This window comes from Octodon degus, unplaced genomic scaffold (genome assembly GCF_000260255.1).
Source record: "Octodon degus isolate 3935 unplaced genomic scaffold, OctDeg1.0 scaffold00024, whole genome shotgun sequence".
NCBI classification, from domain to species: Eukaryota; Metazoa; Chordata; class Mammalia; order Rodentia; family Octodontidae; genus Octodon; species Octodon degus.
Window position 1 is genome coordinate 10698182 of NW_004524600.1, and position 23008 is coordinate 10721189.

Sequence of the window (23008 nt, forward strand, 5' to 3'; positions counted from 1 at the left end):
TTTACAAATTTGTTCTTCAAAACCAGCAGAGTCATTTCTAGGAAGACTGAGAACAGAACATTCTGATTAATATAATTACACTCTAAATTAAATCACTTGCTCAAAACCAGTTTGGATTTGTGGACAATCACAAAAGGCCATGACCCCAGAATCTACCTCTCCTATAAGGGTTGTTTGCCTGTGCCAAAAATATGACTAAGGAAACACATTTCTATCTTCCAGAAAGCGCAATAATGGGTCCCAAGTTCATAGCTGAAACAAAGGTATCTTCCAGTAAAACACATGCAACTGCTGCTCTTGTAGATATAAGACAGTTAAATATCAATAATTTTATATGGCTCAATTTCATAGATTCTGCCACATTTTAATGTAGTGTGACTGAAGAATTTAATTGTCTTAACAAATCATAAAGGGGATGGGAATGCTTACTGGAGTGTAACTGGGAAGGTATTATTTCATGGTATACTTGCCACAGTAAATTATGTTAAATTTTAAATAACTTTTGCTTTTTTATTCATTTATTTCTTTTTTTGATGGATTTTTTTTTTTCATTTGTGTATTTGGTACAGGGTCTCACTATGCAGCTTGGACTCCTAGCGATCCTCCTGTTTTCAGCCTCCCCAGCGCTGGGATTATAGGAGTGCACCACCATGCCCAGACTCAGTCGCTGGCTCAGCACACCCCAGGGGTGGGGCTGGCACAGCATGTGGGACCAGGAATTGCACCTTGGTCCCTGCACTTGCCAAAGCAGGGGCTTAGTCCACTGAGCTACCTTGCTGGCCCTCATTTATTTCTTTTTTAAAAACCTTGTGTTTATGCACTGAATTCAATAGTATGTAGACACAGGATATTCTTTCCTATGTATTCCAGAGAGTCCTCACACTCCTCATCCTAGAAGAATATTTAGTATTGTAATGGTAACGTGCTTCTTCAACTGCCAAACACTTTCTAGTTTATCAATTAAATAGATACCTTTTTGACAACCATTTTCCAGAAATCATGTAGTATTCCAGTATAAAATGTGGCATTTCTTTTGGATTACTTTTGAGGGAAATAAAAGCCCCTACTAAATTATAGAGAAAACAATTTTCTGACTATAAGAAAATCATTTATGCTCATACCCTAGAACTACTCATAAGCTATTGAACATTATCTCTTAATGTAGACAAAAGCATGTGATATCATGAAGGTCTGTACCTGATTGATTCACTCTAAGCCTGAATTATTATGACCGAATCGTGGAAGTGTGGATTGAAGTCCTGGTGTGTGGTGTAGTCTATACATATGGTATATACATTGTTGGGAGCCATGGGAGCTGGAAAATTGGACAAATGTGTGTAGGCGGGACTAGGCCTCAGTGCCTAAAGCCATCAAGCTACCTGTGAGATAAACATCCTGCCTGGTTAAGGTCAGCTATTAGTTTTGAGTCAACCTTGTGTCACATGCACTAACTTTGCAAAGATATAAATAAATGTGTTTTGTTTTTCTCCTGGGTCATCTTGCCAACCAGGCAGACTAGCCACCACCTAGCCCAGCTTTTGTCTTCTTGTCTATCTTTTTCTCATTCCTGCTACTGTTTCTCACCTGGTAGAACTGATCACACTGAGACCAATGGCTCCCTATAATACATATTTATGTATATCCTTATTTTGCAGTGTGGGTGATGAACTCAGGGCCTTCTCCCTGGGCTTTATTCTACTACAGGCCTTTACAATTTCCTTTTTTATTTCTATTTTGACACATTGTCTCCCTAAGTTCACTAAATTGCCCAGGCTGGGTTTGAACTTTTGAGCCTCCCAGAGTGCTGAAATTTCAGGCATAAACCACCAAAGCTCAGCTGTAGTTGTACATTTCTAGGTACCTCATCATTCTCATAATCAACAAATTCTGGAAAATCAGTATTTGTAAAATGATCTTTATGAAATATTTTGTAGTGTTATCTACACATAGCAAAAAGTAATCAGAGAATTATGCTTGTTACAAAGTTAATAAGCAGAATGGCCCCAATACCCATGCCTGAATCAATCCTTCAGGGCAAACATACATTGAGTGCTGATTCTGTCTAAAGCAAAGGTTAGCAGCCCTTGTACCCAAGGGCCTTGTGGACTTTGTAAGGGACCTACAGGCAGCACCCATCCCAAGTCAGTGCAGGGAGCAGAGAAGGGCTGTCATCCTCACTGGTGCCAATGAATACAACCATGCTACTCTCAGTCCTGGCACTTCCCCTTCTTTGCTCCTGTGCCCTGTCACAGTAGGGGTCAGGTCAAGTCAAGTCTTGCTAGGGTTAATTTTCCATTTGCACATGTAGTCCCCATTCCTCCATGAATCGCAGGAGATAATTTCCATCCTCTGCTGGCTTGTCTGGCACCTGAGCCTCATAGAGTCTGGACAACAGACCTTCCTCTGCAAGACCATCAGACTCATGATACTCACTGTCCTTGGCATCCTGGTCAATGCCAGACAAGGAAGGGATACACAGCCTGCCAGTCTGAGGGTCCCAGGTGACCAGTGTCATCCACGGCTCTTCCTCTAGCCCCTCTGAGACCAAGTGTCCCTGCACCAGGTGGTATAAGTCACTGAGCTGAGGTGAATATGAACACAATGATGTTGGTGGGTCCAACCTTGGCAAAGTTGCCTGTTGCTGAAGTGATTTTCCTGGCCTTGATGTCACCTCTTGCATGCTGAACTGGTGACCTTCAGGCCCCTCCTGAATGTCAGCCCTTACGTCACACTCATACTCCACTGCATCTTTGCCCACAGCCATGGTACTGCCGAGAAATTCTTGCTGGGTCAGGGAAGGACCTCTGCTGTTTTCCCCGGAGTCACAGAAAATTCCCGCCAAATGCGGGGCATACCCCAAGTGTTCCACCTCCACTTCCTCTGGGTGGGGATCCGGGTTCCAGAAGGGCTCAGGATCACTGAGTTTGGATCCATCACTGCTTTTGTCCATTGGATTCATATCCTTCTGAGGAATTTTAGAATCATCCAAAATATTGAGGGTGATAAAATTAATCATGATTTTTTCCGCTGGCACAAAGAATCTTTTGTCAAACTCATTTCCATAAATCAAAATCTATAAAGAGAGAAGAGAATGCTTTTTACCTTTTCACTTTTGAAAGATGCTAAAAACAGCTGTTAAGGAGAATTTGTTGCATCATCAGGGGTTTTGAACAATCTACTCTTACTAACTCAGGAAGGTGAAGGCTATGCTTGGAACAGACAGTAAACCTTCCTGTCTGGGAGTAAGGAACAAAGGACACATAGACTGTGTGTGGCTCACTGGTGGGTACTGTCCCAGTTTGAGGCTGGGGCTGTGGCTGGCCTTCTTCCACATGGATGAAGGATTACAGGTAAGTTGCTTCATTTAGTGAGTATTTTTAACTCTCAAAAATAAGAATGTGGCCACATGAACAGTGGCAAATACTGCGACGTGGTTTATGAAACTGCTTTGTTTATGGTTTACTAGGTACTTGTTAATCCGCTGTGGCTACCTCAGCTTCTGGTCCCTTTCTTGGCTACACTGTGGACATGAACTATGGATAGGCAGGAAAACTGGTGTCAAGAGGGGGAAAAGCACATGGGTCGAGATGATCTACCTCTGCACTAATCATGCTAGAATAAGGCCAAAAAGGGAAATTTTCTTGCAAATTCATGGTAGACAGAGAAACTCTAAATCATGTCAGGGAAGTTCACTTGAGATAAAAAAAATTTGGCATGCATACATGGAAGAGCCCGTTAGTTAAGAAAACATCAGGCAGTATGGTATAGTCTGCATTGTCACTCTACCATGTGATGATTTCATTTAACATTACAACAGGACAATCAGCCTCATCTCTTACAGATTTTAGATTCAAAAATTCATGTGTGGTGAATTAAACTCCACATGCAAACAAGAAACTAACCCTGACATCTAAATGCCAGCAGAGTGACAGAAAAATTACTCAAGCGAAACTAAGAGGGACAGATGTATGTACTGTGAATGTATCTTCTATTATTCACGAGATAATTTTCAATGTTAAGAATTGCTGCCCAGCCCTTATAAGGAAGCATGCAGGTTAAAAGTCTGATGTGTTTCACACATCTGCTTCCTTGTGTCCTGATATCGCTGCCTTCAGAAAGTATCCTAGCTCTTACCCTTCACACTCAAGCTCTAGTGAAAAACCTGATTTCCCTAGAGGGTTTCTGAGCCTGCCTCTGAGAGAGCCAGGGACCTCCATGGTGCGACAAAGGCTGGGACAGCCAAATAGACCCCTGGATGCCATACCTTACTCCCCTTTTCAGCATGCATGTGGCTTCTCCCCCCTTGTTCCCTTCTCAATCGGCCATCATGAGATTATATAAAACCACAGAGGAGGAATGTTTACATAAAAGGAGGGCCTGGTTTCCAAGGAAAATCCTAAATAAACCTGGCTTCACTTGCCTTTAGTAGATTCAAAAATTGCTAAATTTGGAATTCGCACAGCTGGGTAATACATGATTAGTTTCCCACCAGCTCTGCTGTAGAGAACACCTCTGACGTGTGGGTTTTACTAGTTACCTAGGTTACTTGTTGGGACCTGAGGGCCCCTTCTGCAGAGAACACTCCCTCTTCATGTCAGCCTACAGATACCTAATAGGTGACTGAAGTGGGATCAAAGGCTCGGCAGCTCTCTCTCCACTGTGTCTGCTCACTCTGCTCTCTTAACCTATGCATCAGATGCTACTCTGCATGTAGATTTATTGATCATTTAAAAATGTTATGCCCGAGACGATCATGTAGGATCAATTTGGCCTACTACCCATTGAAGTTGGTATGTGTTTTCTTTCCCATTCTGTCTTTTTTCTACCCCTATCCATGTACCCCTTTTGGCAGTCCTGCCACAAGACCCAGCCCCACCAGGCTGGGATGTTTTACTCAGGATGTTGGCCTCAGCTACATAAAAATTCAGCAGCCAAATAGAAAAAAGCTTTCCAAAAGATGTTCCTGCTCAGTGGAAACTTACTGGATGTTACCTACCCCAACAAATCAATAGAAGCTTGCTCTTTAGTCTCTCTTGATCAATGTTGACTCCCTGAAGCAGGAGATCCAATTCAGCTGAAGTACTCCTCCCCCCATAAAAATCCTTCCTTCATTTCAGTCTTGTCTGAATCCAATAGTCCTGTCTGGTATCACCAGTGTCCTCAGAGTCTCCAGTGTTTGGTTTCCTGTCAGATTTTGTGTATTAGTTTGAATTTCAAGTCCCTGACTAGGTTTTACTTGCAGAAGGGCAGAGATTATATCATTTATCTGTGTACCTCAGGACTCTGCTTGACCCAGGATTAAACATAAAAATTGTTCAAAGCTAAGGAATCTTTCTTTATCTTTGGTAATGTTTGTGAGTTAATCTGGTACAGAATTTTAGAAAAATTATCAACTAACTTTAAACTCATTCTACCCTTAGATGGGACTCTGCTCTAGAGCACTGTGTTTAAATAGGTATTCCCACCACACCAAACACTCACCAAATTTTCTGGGTGTTTCTCTTTGCCAACATGGATATATCGGTAGATGGAGTAGCCAATCACAGAAAATAGAAACACTGTCACAGATGTGGGCAAAACATACCAGAAAATGATTTTAACCTTCAATGCTGAGGTTGGATCTGTTACAAAAAAAAAAAAAAAGAGGGGATGGGGAAGGATTGGAGAGTTGGAATTTCTGAGGTGGAAAAATACTGGCAACATTTAGAGACTTTGGACAGATCAGCCACCATACACTCAGGGATGCAGTTTACACAAATATACACTGAGAAGCTTGGGCTAAGTGTTGTAAGGGACCTCAGTATTCCAAACTTTTCTGGACTAACCATGCAGTAAAGATACATAAAGATCCAACTCAGCAGACTTTTCAACACCTTCTGTTTGGCTTTGAGATTCATACTTGATTATGTACTTGAAAGTAAAGGGCCTGATACTTTAGTAACTCACACCTCTTCAAAGCGAACCACAATGCTTTCTTGTGCCTACTGTTCCCTGGCACTCATGTGGCTCAATCTTCTCCATGCATTTAGTAGAGGACACATGGGTGATGTGTGACCAACAGAACTGTGCTTGTACTGGGTGGACGGATTTGCCTGCAGGGCTGGAGTTTGGGGAGGTGGCAGAGCAGCAGGGTGCCGCAAATGGCACCTGTGCCCTGCAGGGCCAGCAGCGCTGCAGCCTCACAGGAGTGCAAGGGCACAGATGGGTGAAAAGACCCGGTGAAGGGTCCCAGCCCCCCTTGTCAAGTTTGTGGCACACTGTCAGCTCTTGTGCTGCACCTTAAAGTGGAGAACATGAATTTTATGTGCCAACAAATGACACATGCCTGAGCTGCAGTACCAATATATATATATATAGAAAAACTTTATTCTGCATGCTGTTTGGGGGTATTTTTTTTAGATGAAATTAACATACTTATCACTAGATTTTGAGTAAAGCAAATTATCCTTTATAATGTGGATGGGTTTTATTCAATCAATAAATTCCATTAATTAAAAAAGGAATGATTCTACAGAAGAGGGGATTCTGTCAACAGATTGCCTTGGACAGGAACTGTGACACCAGTTCCTGGCTGGGTCTCCAGCCTGTTGCCTGCCCTTCAAATTCTAGAGTTGCCAGCTGATGCAACTCTTCAGAATTTCCTGTCTGTCTGTCTGTCTATTCATCCATTCAATGACTTCTGCCTCCCTGGAGAATTCTGAGTAATGCAGCAGTAGGGAAAGGACACAAACGGCAGGGTCTTGTGTACTCCTGCCACACTAATAAAACTGGCAAGCGTGTCTTGGGAACACTCATCCACCTGAACACTGGATGCTCTCAAGGCCTGGGTCAGAGGGAATGCTGCAGTCAGTCACTCTCCCGACAGCTGTCGGAGTAGAGATAGGAAACTGTGTCATGGGTGATGGGGGTGGTCAGCAGCGGTCAGGGGGAGAGGCCAGCATGGAGGTCCAGCTGCAGCCTCTTCTACCCAGAAGGTCCCCAGAGAGCGTGCTCGGTGTCATTGGGGTTCATGTGGCACCAGCCAAGGCTGCAGTGCGGATGCTGCAGGTGTCTGAATGCCACCTGCCTGCTGTAGGCTGCAGCTCACCCCAGGTCTCTAACAAATCCCTCACATGGGACTGCACCTAGACTGACCAGGAAGAGCCATCCTCCTAGGGACCAGTGTCCTGGCACATGTACCAAATAAACCTAGTAAGTCGTGTCTATATCTTAGGGCTTAGGATACTGTAGATAGTAGAAACACGTTTCAAGGAAGAGAGAATACGGACTTTTTAGAAAGTGGCAGTGTCAAAGAATGGCGTCTCCAAGCCAGGCACGATGATGCGGGCCTGTAATTCCAGAATTCTCAGAAGCCGCGGGAAGAAGATTGCCAAGTTTGAGCCCAGCCTGGGTAACTGAGTGACTCAGCAAGATACTCTTTCAAATAAATTAGAAAAGTGTTGGGGATATAGCTCGGTACAAAGGCCCTGGGCTTAATCCCTGGTAGTGAAAGAAAAAGCTATCTCCGGTGATTTAACGGCTGGGCTATGGGGAAGTTCAGAATCAGAAAGGAAACTCTGTTATTTTGTTTCTTTTCCCACACGCATGGGAACCTGGGCTCCATCTGTGATTTGGGAAGTATTTAATTTAATCTGTGCTTTAGTTGCTTTTGCTCTGCCAACTGAGTAAACGATTTTCACTGGAAATTTATTCCTACCACTTGGCACAGATCGAGCTGTTAGTAAACACAATCCTTTCTCCAAACACAAAAGTGATTTCTTCAGTCTGCTTTGTTTTGTTTTTCACTTGCTTGGCATTTCAGTTTTATCTGTAGTATGGCAGGGGACCCTCCATATTAAAGGAAAAGGTGTGAAAAGGACACGGATTCAGCAGGACAGCCGTTCACTCTTGCTGTGTCTCCATAACTTTCCTTTTCTTTTCCTTGGGATAATTTCATCTCAGGGATGGGAGCGATGAGGAGAGAAAAGAGCGGAGCTACGATTCCTATTAGTAGCAGGCACTAGAGGCAAGGAAGGAGTGCGGTGAATTGGTGAACTTTATTGGAAGGGAGAGACAGAAGAATAATGGGTGGGAGCCATTTGGTGCAACTTTCGCTTTTCAAGGACTGAGTTCAAGTTCCTCTCATCTTGGGAGCAGAAAGATTGAACAAAGCCGTGACCATAACTCCCTGTCTCCTAACACGAACCGACATCTCCAACCACAATTCCTGGCACCCAGCTCAGAAAGATGGGAAGGAGGCATATAAGAGGAGACAACAGAAAGGTGTGGGCATAATTACTGACTTGCCCACCCAAGTGGCACCTGAGGACGACACAAAGAACAAAACCAATTCTGGGCATTGAAACCAGGACCCTACGCATGCTAGGCAAGTGCTCTATCATTGAGCTACGTCAGGCCTTTAAGTGGCTTTTGTTGCTGTTGTGACACCATCTCATCACTTTGCCTAGGGTGGGCTTGAACTCACCACCCTCTTCTTTCAGCTGCGTAGCTACAATTGCAGGCACAGACCTGCACTGCCATATCCAGCCTACCACGCTGCTGCAGAACATTTTCAGGATAAAGTTTTGTTTCTCAGGATAAAATTGTTAGATGTTCTTAAAGATCCCACCACTTCTGATTACAGTGATTAGGACTTAAGAAAAAAGATGGATGGGAAGGGTTTTATTTTTTGTTGCTGTGCTTTGGAAATAGGATGGATCTCACTAAGTTATCCAGGCTGGACTCAATCTTGGGAGCCTCAGCCAGGACGGTCGGGATCACAAGTGTGAGCTCTCATGCTCCGCTGAACGCTCTTGCTCTTTCCCAAGACAGAAACCACGTGACCCCAGGAGGGCTGTTGGCAGCGGACTGTGGGATCTGCAGGGAGAGTCCCCCGAGGGGCCGGCAACACTCCTCACATCAGTCTCACTCCTTGGCACAGCCGAATGGGGTTTGATGCATGTCAGGTGATAGCTATTTCTGCCTTTGTCTCAACTTGTCTGTTAGACATGGATTTGTCTCAACCTTGTGTAAACAGGTGTACTTCCTCCTAGTTTCATCAGATTTCCTTCTTCATACTAGCCGAGATGTTTGGAAACTTACCTTCCAAAGTACTGATGCAGTGCTTCTGAGAAGGCTCAGCACGGCGTGGGAGCCCTGGGACAAAGGACTCTGCCTGGACACAGTACAGAGTGTTGGGCTCCAGCCAGCTGAGCACCAGCGTGTGGTTGGTGACACACTGGGACCACTAGAGCAGAGAATTACAAACCATGGTTAGAGCCAAAGATCCTAGGACCACTCTGGACAACTGGGCAAGAAGGAAATAATAGTAAACCAAGATACTGTTGGATCCTTTCCTATTGTTACAAGCTTTTATTTTTCACCCAGCAATAGTATCAAAATACCTTTTCCTTTAGCTAGGCAAAGCATGGTTAAGAACTGGAACAATTCTAGACAGCAGCTTTTTTTTTTTTTTTTTTTTTTTTTTTTTTGTTTTGGTGGAACCGAGGATTGTGGAACAATTCTAAATAATTCTCAGCCTTGTGTTCTTGCTAGCATTTTTTTTAAGCCTTCTTGAAGAATGATCAATAGATGTTATACAAGTAAAGGCTCCTTATCATGATGGGCTGTACTACTGCTCTGTGCTCCAATAGCAACAGCACCCTGTGAGCAGGCAGTTTCTGTAATAAAAATCTGAAGTCAGTGCTGTATCTTTTTTACACAGCAGCCTGAGCCGCACTTTATACAGCCTTCTCTTTTCAATGATGGATCTCTCTGCATTCTTGTATCAGGGCTGCGTGCTCTAGCCAGTGTCAGCTACAGAACATGGTACCCAGAGTCTACGCCCCCTTCCATTCCAGGCTCACCATTCTTTTTGATTTGACATTATATACAGACACGTTGTACTTCAGATTGGAGTATATTTGTTGCATGGAAATGGTACAGTCTTCTGCATTTCTCTTCCACTTGTCTGGAGCCGTCAGAACAATAGAAATGGATTTTGCATCTGTAGTTAAGGCAACCTCTGGGGGTCCAATTTGTGCTTCAAGGGGAAGGAGAAGGTATTATCATGTTCAGAGGTTAACAAACAAATCATCTTCCATAAAGCTACAATGTGAACCTACTCAGATCAAAGACCTACAACCACCTCTTAGAGGAGATCCTTCAAAATGTACTAAAGGGGGCTCAAGTGATGCCAGACCTTGAAACTATCCTTTCACACCCCAGGACATACTTCAAACAGCAAATCCAAGCATTGTGTTTAGTTAGTTCCTGGTCACAAGGATAGACAGCATTTGGTGATGGCAAATACAATCAAAAGTGCTTGCAACGTTCTTGTGACTTAAAAAGTTGGCAAGAAATAATGTTTGACCAAGTGGAAAAATTAGAGCTGTAACTAGAATGATCTCCAGAGATCAGTGAAGTTTTCTCAGAAAAGTCCAGGAGTAAATACTTAGGTTCTGCAGCCCACAGAATCTCTGCTGAAGTGATTCCACTTTGGTTATACACAAGTGCAGTCCAAGATAACTCCATAAGCAAGTAAGTGTGGTTTGTATTCCAATAAAACTTTATGAATAGACATTAAAATTTAAATTTCCTGTAATTTTCGCATGTCACAAAATCTTTTAGTATGCAAAAGCTTTTTAAAAATATGAGTACTAAAAAAAATATGAGTACTATTTTTGGCTCTTAGCCTGTAGAAAAACAGAAAGAAGGGACTGGATCGGGCTCAAGGGCCAAAGTTTGCCAGCCTCTGCCAGCTCCAGGCCTTAGGAGGCCCTGTAGAGTTCACCATGATGGCCCTGAATGCATCTTTGATGGTGGAGTCAGCCACGGGTTAAGGGAAGGCAAGCGTCTAGAAGCAAACACTAGGAAGATGTTGCCTCAGGTCTGAGTTACACCTGGAAATTAAATCATCACACTGCCAAATTTTTACACTAGGAAGTGACTTAGGGATCAGGACATTTTAATCCATCTCCTGGCTCCACATCAGTGGTTTATTAATGCATAAAGCTAAAAAATAATCTCTTGTTCCTCATATTATGTAACTTGTACTAGATGGTAGAACAAAATCAGAAGTAGATATTACGGGAATGCAGAGGTAACTTTTTATCTAGAGAGAGCCCTTGACCAAAGCATTCATCTTGAAGGTGGTTTTAAGGTGAAGCACTGTGGCCTGGTCACTGACCCCATGGGGGCAGAACCAAGCAAGCAGAGCCTTTCCTCAGAGCAAGATCATGGGGCTGAGGCTCAAACCAAGAGGGCAGATTCCCTGGATAATGACACGTGTTTAACCAACAACTGCACTACTTACTTTCTAAAAAAGGATAAAACCGTCCAGTCTCAGTCCATCTGGAGCAGTTTGTTTTCCAAATGGCCTTAACCTTGGCATAATATTGGTGCTCATAGTCAGATGTTTCATCAGAAAGATCACAGTAGGTCCTACTGATATTTTTGCAGTCAGGTTTATTCAGCCATCTCTTTTGCCCATATCTGTGAACAAGAAAACCATGAATTTGGAATGAGGTGCCTGCTAAGCTTCACAGCAAAAGACCAGTCATTATGTAAAATTGAATGGAAGACCTCTTCAGAAAAACAAAAGTGCCTGTCATTGAGATAAAAAAGAAACCGCTTTCGCTTCTGGCAATTTTTTTCATTAGCTGTCAGGAACATGAGTCAGAGTTTCTGTAATCACCTTTCTTTTCTATGAATTATAATGTGGATAGTACATTTTGAAGACATGTATTTTATTCTTAGTCTTCAACTACAGTAAAAATTTTATATGTTGCATGATCAGTATTCTTCTAGTAATTACCTACATTTTTAGTCCACTGTGTGTACGAGATCAGATTGATGGGTCATTTTAAGAAAAGATAGTCATTTTATTTTCTTGCATGAAGAATTATTGTGACAATCTCATAAAATTTAAAAATCTGCATCAAGAATTTGAGGAAGGTCCACAGGGTGGGAGCACATACCAAAATATGCATTTTCAATAATTGGAAGGATGATGACATTGACTAAATTTGATTTTCTTTTCCTTTGTTAAATATACAAGATCCACAGCAAGTAGGGAAAGGGGGATATTTTCAGCACTTTTTCAGGCAGGAGAGAGTGAGATACAGTTAATTTTGGTGGTGCAATGAACCGGGGGAGGATACAGGGTTGCACTGGAGGCTACTGAAGACATTCAAACAGGGCTGCTGGGGACAAGATGACAGCTTGATGGTGGCATGGAGGATACAGTGGTTTGGGAGTGGCAGCCTGGGAACAGCTGAGAGGATTCTGTAGTGGTCCAGGTGGAAGACATAGGTAGCTTGCACAAGAATGGTGGCCATGGGTCTAATGAGGGCATAACAAAACCAAGAAATGCTAGGAGCTAAGACTTGGTGATGGTACACATATAAGACATAAGGTAACTGAAGGTGCTAAAGGTATTAAAAATGATGTCTCTGGTGAAGATGGGTGGAACAGCGGTGACATTTACCAAGACTAGGAGCGCCAAAGAAGAGTGGGTTAGGGAATGGGAGAGGAAAGACAGAAGTAGTACCATGTAAGATAGTGAGTTCAGTGCTGACTATTGCATGAGAGCTGTCCAAATATGGCTGCCCAAGTGATTGATGATGTAGAGTGTGCCTAAGGGGAGTCACATAGAGAGAAAACATTCTTTCAGGCTTTCACAGACAGCAAATTGGTCAAGCAATGGCCATGACTCATCCACATGGCTGACACTGACAAAGGATCTACAAACTGTGGTATAGACTTTCAGGATAAATCCTGAGAGGATTTGACTGATCTTGGCAGATACAGAAGTTCCATTTCTTGTTATATAGATCTTGTTTTATCTTGGTCTTAACCATCAGAAAAGTCTAAAAACAAGGTATAAAAAGTAAAGCCATATTAATATGCTGAGCTGTAAAAGGCTCAAGTCAACAGCTTCTGACATTGCCAGTCCTACGGATAACCCGCTACTATTATGGACTACTGGACTATATTGGAATAGTTTGCTGAATTCACACACCTACAATATTTAAATGACAGTGGAATACCCTTCTCTGACAAAACTAAACAAAAAAAGGGGATACAAATGAATGGCCATTTTCTATCTATATATTGAAAATAGGATAGCTGTACAGCTACATTCTCTTAATTCATTGAACAGAAAGATTTGTTCTAATAGTGTTTGTGGACAGGCTATCATGTCTGCATCTTGTACAGTGAATAACCACTAAGACAACAATATGCAATGTATTAATTATTGAAACCGTGCTAGTAATCAGTTTTGAAACTGTCTCATTGCTATTTGTTTCTCAATGAAATTATTAAAAAAAAAACCTCAAATATGGCTTCCCAGTAGGCAACTGGTTAAGTGGGGAGGAGTGAGTGGGAGGTAGAGATTTTGGAGTCACTGGCATATGACTATTCGTTGAAGGTGTAAACCTGAAGGGACTTCTCCAGGGATGCAGGTAAAGGCTGGGATGAAAGTTCAGGTGCATCAACGTGTGAAAGGTGGGTGCAGTGCAGACTTGGAATTAACAGCTCAAGAGGGAGAAGGGTAAAAAGGGTGTGAAAGTTAAGGGAAGGACATATCTTGGTCAAAAGTTCGAGATGCCTTCCCTTTTTAGAATGCGGCAACAAGCTTCCCCTGTTTCAAAAGCACCATGTCTGCCAAAGGACATTAGAAATGCAGTCAGATCTTGTTGACCAACTTTTCAGTCCAAGTGATCAACAATGCCCAGAGGCTTTTAAACTTTTTACAAACCCTTCTCCACAGTCAAAAGAAATACACTTTACATTGTGGTCCACCTCACAAAAAATACATATACTTAATGTTCAAAGGTGTGTTTTCAAGAGAACACCGAAACTTTACTCTGTGCTGTGTACTAAGTTGTTTCCCACTCCTTTCCACTGTACATCATTCCATTCCATCACCACATTCACCACTCAAAATCAATTTCTTTTTTTATTAATACATGCTTGAAATACATGGTGGATACATTCATGGTGGGCAATTGGTACATATGCATGTTGCATCTTAATCCCTTTTACTTTCCCTTTCCACCGTCCTCTTTCTCTTCTCCCCTATGCCTAAATCTTCTTCACAAAGGAAGATAGACTTTGTAGAAAACCGATTTCTTGACTGACCAATGGGTCTTGACTTGTGATTTGAAAATCATTCTCAGCATCTGTTTGACTCTCCCTCCTCTGCCATCTTCCCTCTGCCAAAGGCAAGGCACCTTCCATGGCGGGCACTGATGGAGAAAACACTACTTACTAGATTCTAAGTGAAAGGCACGTGAGGAATCACTCGACAAATAGTCCAGTAATGCTACTTGTCCATGGTAAAAATGCATGTGAGACCCCCCTCAGTGATTTCTGCTTTTAGTAAAATCTGCAAATTCAAGTGCCTATTATGAGCGGGAAACGGTGCGCAGAATTTGCGTACTATATCTCTGTGAATTATTGTAACAACCCTAGGAAGGAGGATCCACCATTCTTAACTCATTTTACAGATCAGAAAATTGAAGCTGAGAAAGATGACAGGACCCATTCAAGGTCACATGACGGATAAAGGGCATATCTGAGATCTAAGTTGCTTTTCATTGTTGCCAAAGTCTGTGTTTTTAATGCTGCACTATGTATAGTATTAAATTCAGTTGGTACCTATAACTTAAAACTTTTATTAAATTGGGAATTTCACCCTGGAAGTAAACGTCACTCAAAAGTATAAAAGCATGTAACCCGTCCAGGTTGCCCAGCTCGCCCCTGTATTCTTGCTCACCTGTCCCATGCACGTGCATGTCACAACTCGGACCTGGCAAGCTTTTCAAAAAGTTACACACTCTAAATCTGTTCTCAGAGAGCAACAGTGACCTGCCTATTTTACAAATCCTTTCTGAAACACATAAAAATACAGAGGCCAGCATAAGCTCTTTGCTCCACCTAATGGAAAAAGAGATGACAGCATGCTCACAATCCTCTCTCTTTCAAAGTTGGAGTTGTTTTCTCCCCTAACATGCCAGCTCCTATAAAACTCCTCCAATCTGAGGGCGGTGTGCAAGACAGTGAGGTCATGGTGACTGGGTGCTGAAGGCTTTCACTGGCTTTAGTGGTCAGACTCATTTTTCTGAAGACAAAATGACCGCTCTTTTTTTGTAAATGTATTATATGCTTTCTAAAATGCAGACAACTTAGAAAAATATGATCAAGACAGAAATAATCACCCTGGGACCCACTACCCTGATTGTTGCACTTGATTCTGGGCAGCTCATTGTATTTCTGTATAAGCAGAAGGCTGAATAGATGGACACACATTAGATTATACCACACCCATGATTTGAAGAAGGCAACAACTTCAACAATCACAGCAGAAAAGAATCCGAAATGAAACTTAAAGAAATGGCCAAAGCTCAAATGTTTTATTAATATAAAATACATTAATTCCTAAAAGATCTTTTAAGAACATGTATTATGAAAACTATCAAGAGGTGAATTATTAAAATAAACGCTGTCAGGTCACTGTATCCATGATTTCTGTATTTGTGGATTCAATCTTTTATTGTAATATTTGGAAAACAATATTGTGTTTATGGTTAATGTCCTTTTTGTCACTATTCCTTAAGCAATGCAGTATAGTAATAGATATTTATATAGCACTTAACAATTGTAGTAGATATTATATGTAAATCCAAAGATGATTTAAAGTATACAGAGAAATGTACACAGGTTATATGTAAATATCATGTCATTATATATAAGTGTTAGGAACCTGCAGATTTTCATATCTGAGAAACTGGAACCAACCTCTCAGGAATACAAAGGGTCCAATGTATTTTCATATTAGATTACATTTAAGACTTGCTGCTATGCAAAACAGTACCCTTAGAGTTCCTCTCCACATTCTGATTCATTACACCATGCTTAAACATGTACAAAAAATTTCTACACTTGTATTTACCATCTCTGTTTAGAAGTGCTCTATGCCCACCACCCATTTTTCTGTATCACTGTGTAGCTACTAAGTTCTTCTCTGGGGTGCAACTTTATCTTTTTGTTTGCTGCACATCATCTTTAGGTACTGGTCTCCACAGCTCCAGAAGGATCAGGGGAAAGGGAATCCTGAGCTCCCAGCTATTTGAATACCTAGCTACTGAATTTAATAAGAATCTCAGGTACACTTACCTTCTATTAGGTGTATTCTGATGTGAGTGGCCAGCAGAGATTTCCCTTGCCCACCTACCCACTCGATTTCTGCCTTTACTATGAAGGTCATAAATTTTTTCATTTTCTTAAAATTCACCAAGATATGCCTCACTATTATTTTCATTAAAATTTCGCAAACAGCATGAATGTACTGCACACAGTTGTGTCAGCCACTGTCAGCCACTATTATCAGTTAGGTATAAAAGGTTTTTCATTTTGATATAATATTTTTATTTTATAACTTTCCCTCATCTCTGCCCACTTGTTTTGACATTTTTCCCCTCTTATCTAGAATCCCTTCTTTTCCTATTTTCTCTTCGTTGAGCTTTACCTGTAGAGATCATGTTGGTCATGGACTCCAATCAAGCCACACAGGAAATCCTTCGTCTGTTTTTCTTTTACTCCCAAAGGAAAGCTTTTCAGGAATATATCACTTTTTCTTATTGCTCTTTCCCTCTCCCAGTAATTATACAAAAGTGCTGTGCGGCTCTCTTCAGGACTAATAAGCTTTGAATGGGGCTGGATGTTGGATGACTATGGAACAGATGGGTCTAGGAGTTAGGGCCAGGTAACTGAGCTTTTTGTTATTTAGCATTTTAAACTTCTGATTGAGGCTAACACTCTTTTACCAAACTGAGCATTTATTCCTCCTGCTGGGGAGCCTGCCTGCCCTAGACTTCGGACAGCTGCAGGCTGACATGATTCCCACCTTCTCATACTGTTGCCTCTCTGGGCTGCTCCAGCTATTCCCCTTTGCTTTTGTCTCCATACCTGTGTGGCTCTAGGCTCTGTCTGGGTTGTGGACAGTCCTTCACCATGGCTGTGTCACTTCAATCTGATTTCCCTTTCAGGTCCACCTCTATTGGCCTTCTGAAGAGGCACCCAACTTGCGCTCCAGGGGAACATTTCCTTTGGTGGTGAAATCCTTCAACCTGACCTGCCTGGATGGCTAGCCAAGCCTCTTAGCACTTATGACACTTCTGCTGGTGGAGCAGGGTATGGCTTTGCTTTCAGCTGCTGTGGTTGTTTTCCTATTACTTGGTATTTGGCTTGTCTGCTTCAGAGTTTGTGTCAGGCACTGTGGCCATCTCTGTCTTTGGAAGATGAGTATTGTATCTCTGTTTTGCATTCTTTCTTGCTTACCACGAATTTTGAAGGACAGGTGAAAAATAAAAATGTTCCTTCACTGTTACATTTTGGTAGGAAGAGCAGATAACACAGAATTCTTCATTGAGTTCATTAAGTCAAAGGATTTCCAAAGTTCAATAAATCAAAAAATTCAGAAGTTTCAGAGGTGATGGATTACCTTGTTTGTTTAGTCAGAGAATAATGTGCTGACCAAATTCCTTCCTTTATTTAAATAATACCCCTTTCCTGAGCATCTAATTCTTGGCTCCATGAAATAAGTGTTTCCCAATTTAGTATAATAAAAATGTATCAAGAAAATAGCATAGAATAACCAACACTTTCTCTTTTTCAAAATCTTATTTAACTCATTAACAAGTTTATCTTTGCATAATTCACAAGAGTCTTGCATTTATAAATTAGCCAAAAGAAAAAGAATGAGCTTACATGAAGTACTGCACAGTGTACGTAACTGCAGCCCCTTGGAGACTGTCTGGGGGATCCCAGCGTAGGACATTTTTCATGTTTATGGACCAAAAGGTGACATTTGTAGGCTTAGGCAAACCACCAGTGACACAGGGAGCTGCAAAAGGAGTAGAGAGGAATTGAAGTCTTACTGGAGGAAAAGGAAAACTTAATCCCTGTAGTAGATGGTCTCCAAAAATGACCCAATGAACTAGGGCTTCTCGTATTCTGCCCTATGTGTCTCCCTGCAAACTGAAACTGAGCTGACTCTGTGGCTCATTTCCACCAAAGGCACAGAGAAGAAGGAAGCCTGGGACTAAGCCATATCGCAGCCGAGAAGCTTTCACTTTTAGTGTATCTGCAACAATCACTAATCTGGTGGAGAGGTCATGCCCACAGGCCGTGAGGAAGAGAGGCTTCCCTGTCCCTATGTCCCACCTTAACCCACCCTTCCATGTAAGGGGTCAGAATGAAATCAGTGCGGTTATCCTAAACCCATCTGCCACAGAGTAATGCTGCCTGAGAGACCCTAATAGGGACCATAGAAGATCTGTTCAGCCAACCCTCAGCTAAGCCCAGAATTGTGAGAAATGGTAGATTGACTTTTTGAAACGACTAAGGATACTTGGAGTATTTTGTTATGAGCCAAACAGATAACTAATCAATCTCGTCTCTAGAGATAGACATAAAATCCAAGCCATCAGTGCAGGAGGAGCTACCCTACATACAGCCCTGCCCTGTGGTCCACACCATGGCTTGTGTATGCTCTGCAAATGAAAGGAACAACGGGTGGTGAAGGACACAGTGCTGGCCCTAGAGACCTGTTTTGAAAAACAAAATAGGAAAATCTGTTAAGGTGTTGTGGATCCCATGTTTCGTTACTCAAATTGAGAAGATATTAAGAGCCTGGGCAAAGTTTTCTTTATACTCTTATCATCAGTTTTATTTAAACAAAATGTATACATGACTTTGGAATATTGAAAATGTATAATTACGGAATATTAAGAAAGAAAAAAATTAGGAGAGATGCCCCCTGAAAGGCCAGAATTTTGGAGGCTGGAGTTAGGATTGGTTTTACTAAAATATATAATGGGGCACTAAACAGAAAAGAAACCAATGACAGGAAAGGATTTAATTAAACGCTAATATATTTACTTACTGTGCTCTAAAAAAACTAGCCCAAAGGATTTCTTTGTAAAAATCCTATGAAAGAACTGAAACTACCAAAAAATTAGGAGGATTTTCTTATAAAATAAGTGTACTCCATATGAGTTAGACTTCCGGGCATCAACATGCTAGGTAATAGCTTTACCATTGAGCCACACTCCCAACCCAAGGATGACTCTTAACTTGAAAATATTTACTGATAACATATTAGGAACCAAAATATTAACTTAAAATACTGGGAACATCACCAAACACCGAGTAACAGTAAGACTCAATGAAGAACTTATCCAATTATAAACATGCATAGTTTAGTTAGTGAATCCATTGGAAAATAACAAATTCTGATACCATAAATCAAGCGTAGGAAAGTAAATTCTTTATTTGAAGTCTTTGAAGGCTGGCCCTGTAGGTCCTGCGTAAAACTGATGTCAGAGGAAAGAATTAGCTTCATGCTTGGGGTAATCCTTGGCTAAGATTAGTGTTATATGATGTATTATACTACCACCAGCTAAATAAAAAGAAAGAAAAAATATTTACTTTAGAATTAAACTTCCAACATGACTCTTGATTCTAACTATAATAAGCTCTTTAGGCATCCAGGTGGTTGAGGCGACTTTGTGTTTGTGTGTGCAGATGCAGTACTTGTAACTACGCCTCCATTTCCCCTTGATCACTTTACAAACTAGCTCAGTTTTATTTTTAAGAAGAAAGTTAAATACTCAGAAAGAAGCATGATGGACTGACTGAGAGGAGCACGGTCCGAGTGCAGTTCGGGGCGGACGTGGTAGGGAGGCTGTCCTGCGCAATGCCTGACGGGATTTCTCTAACTTGGAACTAGTGTGTGTCAACTGGTGTTGTATTTTCTGGAGATTATGTATAGTGAACAATTATCAGTAACTCAGTACTGTTCGGTGATATTGCTTGGTGCTAAATCTTAGTCATTTTTTTTTACAATTAATTATCAATCTATGTATTTAGTACTGGGTCTCGCTACACAGCTTGGACTCACAGTAATCCACCTGTCTCCGCTTCTCCAGCACTGGGATTACAGGCATGCACCACATTTCCCAGTTTCAGGGCCGGCACAGCCTGCGGTCAGGGAATCGAACCCGGCCAGGTCTTAGTGCTTGCAGGAAGGCGCTTAGACCACTGAGCTATTTTCCTAGCCCCAGTTTTAGTCATTTTTAAAAGATGAAGCAAGGAACACAGTGAGAACACCATTTGGTATAATACTTCTCAACGCTACAAAAATGAGAACCATTTCTAAAATATAAAACTTCCAAGGCTCTTTCTAGATCTAAACTGCTGTGTGGCTCTGTATTTTTACATGGCTGCAACATGAGAAGAGTGGTTAACACCTCATAAGAAAGACAATTAAAACAGGCAGCGCCTTGTGATAACACCAATGCAAATATGGCTTTCTCACCGTAACTAATAAGGAGCCAGTACTCTGGCTTGTGGCAACTTGAATTTGGAGACATTAATCACAAGTAATCTTAGATATTATAGCCCAGGCACGTTTCCTCAGGGTTTGTGCAACTATCATTTTCTATAATGGTGGCTTCTATTTGCCCTTTAATATATTAAACAATTGATAGAAATCTAATGTTCCCTGAAATAGACTCCCCCAAAGTTTTAAGAAATAAACTTAGATTAAAAGAAATAGATTGCTCATTTTAACTTAATTTAGTTTAGGTGCTGTCTTGAGGAAATGATGCAATTTTGCTCCCATGAAATGAACTATATTCTGAAATCATTAATAGTCATTGACCAATAGTCACTTTGCTAATGCCCTGTCATTGTTTAAGTGGTCCTTCACAAATGCTATGACCATTATCAAAGTGAGATTAAGCTATAGTAATAATAGGTTAAATAACATAATGTGACAACAGGAACATTAGTTTTTTTTTTTTATCATGCCATTCTATGTTTTGAAAAGGAAATGTGTTTCATTCTAAATGCTGGAAATTGTCTACAAACTTTTCTCTTCAGTCTATATTATGAGTACATTGTATCTACCAACACAGCTACAGAAGGTGGCTTCTGAGATGGGTTCAATCCCTTCTTCCAGGCAATCGTAGCCGGTAGACATTGTTTGGTCTGTGTAACCAATAAAATATGACAAAAGTAATGATGTGACACTTCTGGGCGGAGGTCATAAGGGCACTGTGGCCTTCACCTTCTCTTTTTCTCTTGGGTCATTTGCTCTGGATAAAGCCTGCTGTCTTCTCGAGAAGCTGAACTGCAAGGTCCACATGAGAAGCAATAGAGGCCCCCTAACAGCTGAGGAAGAGCTGAAGGAAGCCATCCACCAAGATGCAAGAGTGAGCCATCAGGGGATGCCCTGGCCCCAGGTTGGCCTTCAGATGAGGCAGCCCCAGCCTCTCTCTGGGAGGGACTCCCAGCCACAAACAGTGGGCCGAGCCACTATTGGATTCTTGATCCTCAGAAACTGTGAGATAACTGTTGTTTTAATCTGCTGTATTTGAGACAATGTGCTATGCAGCAACAGAGAACAAACATAATGAAGCATCCAAAAAGGAAAGAAACTGAGGCCAACTCTGGATCAAGCAAATTAGCCAAAAGGGGGATAATAGCTCATGCTATTCCCAATATTAAAGGGCTCCTACTTTACAGCTCTTGCAAGAGCTGGGCATGGTGGTCCCTGCCTATAATCTTAGCACTTGGGAGGCTGAGGTAGGAGGATTGCTGTGAGATTGAGGCCAACCTGGGCTACACAGTGAATTCAAGGCCAGACACTGAAATACATTGTGAGATCTTGGCAAAAAAAAAAAAAAAAAAAGACAGAAAGAATCTCAAAAATCTTCTTTTTAATAGTTCAATTTTATCTTTATGAAGAAAATTAAAAACTCAAAGTGGGACATGATGGCATGCATGTGTGACCTCATCTACTTGAGAGGCTGAGGCAGGAGGATTGAAAGTTTGAGGCTAACCTGGGCTACAGAGTGAGACACTGGCACAAACAAAACAAAAGTAATGAGAAGACCAGAAGCCTAATCACCCTTTTAAAAGCAACAAACTTTTGTATTTAAACATAATAATTGCTTGGTTCAACTCATGGTAAACATACTGACACGGTTTCACAATAGCAAACACATTTCATAGAAATCAATTATAAAATGAAAGATGTTACTGTCTTGCATATTTTTCTGCAGGAAGAACACCCCTGCCTTTGATCCTGCATATCCTTCACTTGGATTGGCTTTTTAAAATAAATTATCATGCAGGCAGAAAAGATACTAGTTTGGGCTCATCAACTTGTCAATACATCACAATGCTACCAAGGGGCAGCCCTACCAGGCACAACATAGGTCACATCTTAACTCTAAATCACCCCAGGACACTGGGACACAACATACATTCCTTTTATGGCATGGTCTGCTGGTTCCCAAACCATCTTTTTAATCTGAGCATTAATTAATCTAATTAAGCTATGGTAGACTTCTTTCTTGATTCTGGGACACTGTATTTTGTTTCTTCGTTCTCAGAAATTTTATTTCCAGAAATGGATATTGGTCAGTCACTGTGGGCTCATAGCAATTTGTCTGTCTCTGTTATAATTTTTGTTAATTATGGGATTTTAATGATTTGTCTTCTATAGATGGAAGTAGATGATTCTACAGTGAGGTTTGACTTTTGTGCAAAGATGAGCTAGAACGGCGCTCTCATGGTCTGCTCCCTGGATGAGCTGTGATGTCAGGAGAACCTGCAATGCCTCTGGGCACAAAAAATGGCAGGCTAAAAGATCTGTTTTCCATTCAAGGTCAGTGAGGACTCAGGACATAGGTGAACTTGTACTGTAACATCCTGTAACTCAGTGGTGTCCTGAATTTTCTGATCAAGGAGATTATGGGGCCACAGAGGAAAGTGATTGATGATGTAGAGTGTGCCTAAGGAGAGTCACCTAGAGAGAAAATATTCTCTCAGGCTTTCACAGAGAGCAAATTGGTCAAGCAATGGCCATGACTCATCCACATGGCTGACACTGACAAAGGATCTACAAACTGTGGTATAGACTTTCAGGATAAATCCTGAGAGGATATGACTG

The 23008-nt window shown here is 41.5% G+C and overlaps 1 protein-coding gene across 2 annotated transcripts in view; it reads right to left on the reverse strand.

Annotated features, from left to right (window-relative positions):
• Window positions 1-1538: 1538 nt before the first annotated feature.
• Window positions 1539-23008, reverse strand: part of Il20ra (interleukin 20 receptor subunit alpha) — a 43820-nt gene continuing 22350 nt past the window's right edge. Inside the window, exons 2-7 of one of the 2 annotated variants that reach the window (XM_012514101.2) lie at window positions 17755-17890; window positions 11294-11472; window positions 9846-10021; window positions 9082-9226; window positions 5482-5621; window positions 1539-3073 (exon numbers count right to left, since the gene is read on the reverse strand). In XM_012514101.2, coding sequence (XP_012369555.1) covers window positions 2285-3073; window positions 5482-5621; window positions 9082-9226; window positions 9846-10021; window positions 11294-11472; window positions 17755-17831 — 1506 coding nt within the window. In that variant the 5' untranslated portion in view covers window positions 17832-17890 and the 3' untranslated portion in view covers window positions 1539-2284. Of the gene's footprint in view, window positions 3074-5481; window positions 5622-9081; window positions 9227-9845; window positions 10022-11293; window positions 11473-17754; window positions 17891-23008 lie in introns of those variants that run through there. The other variant, XM_012514102.2, reaches the window with a different exon arrangement.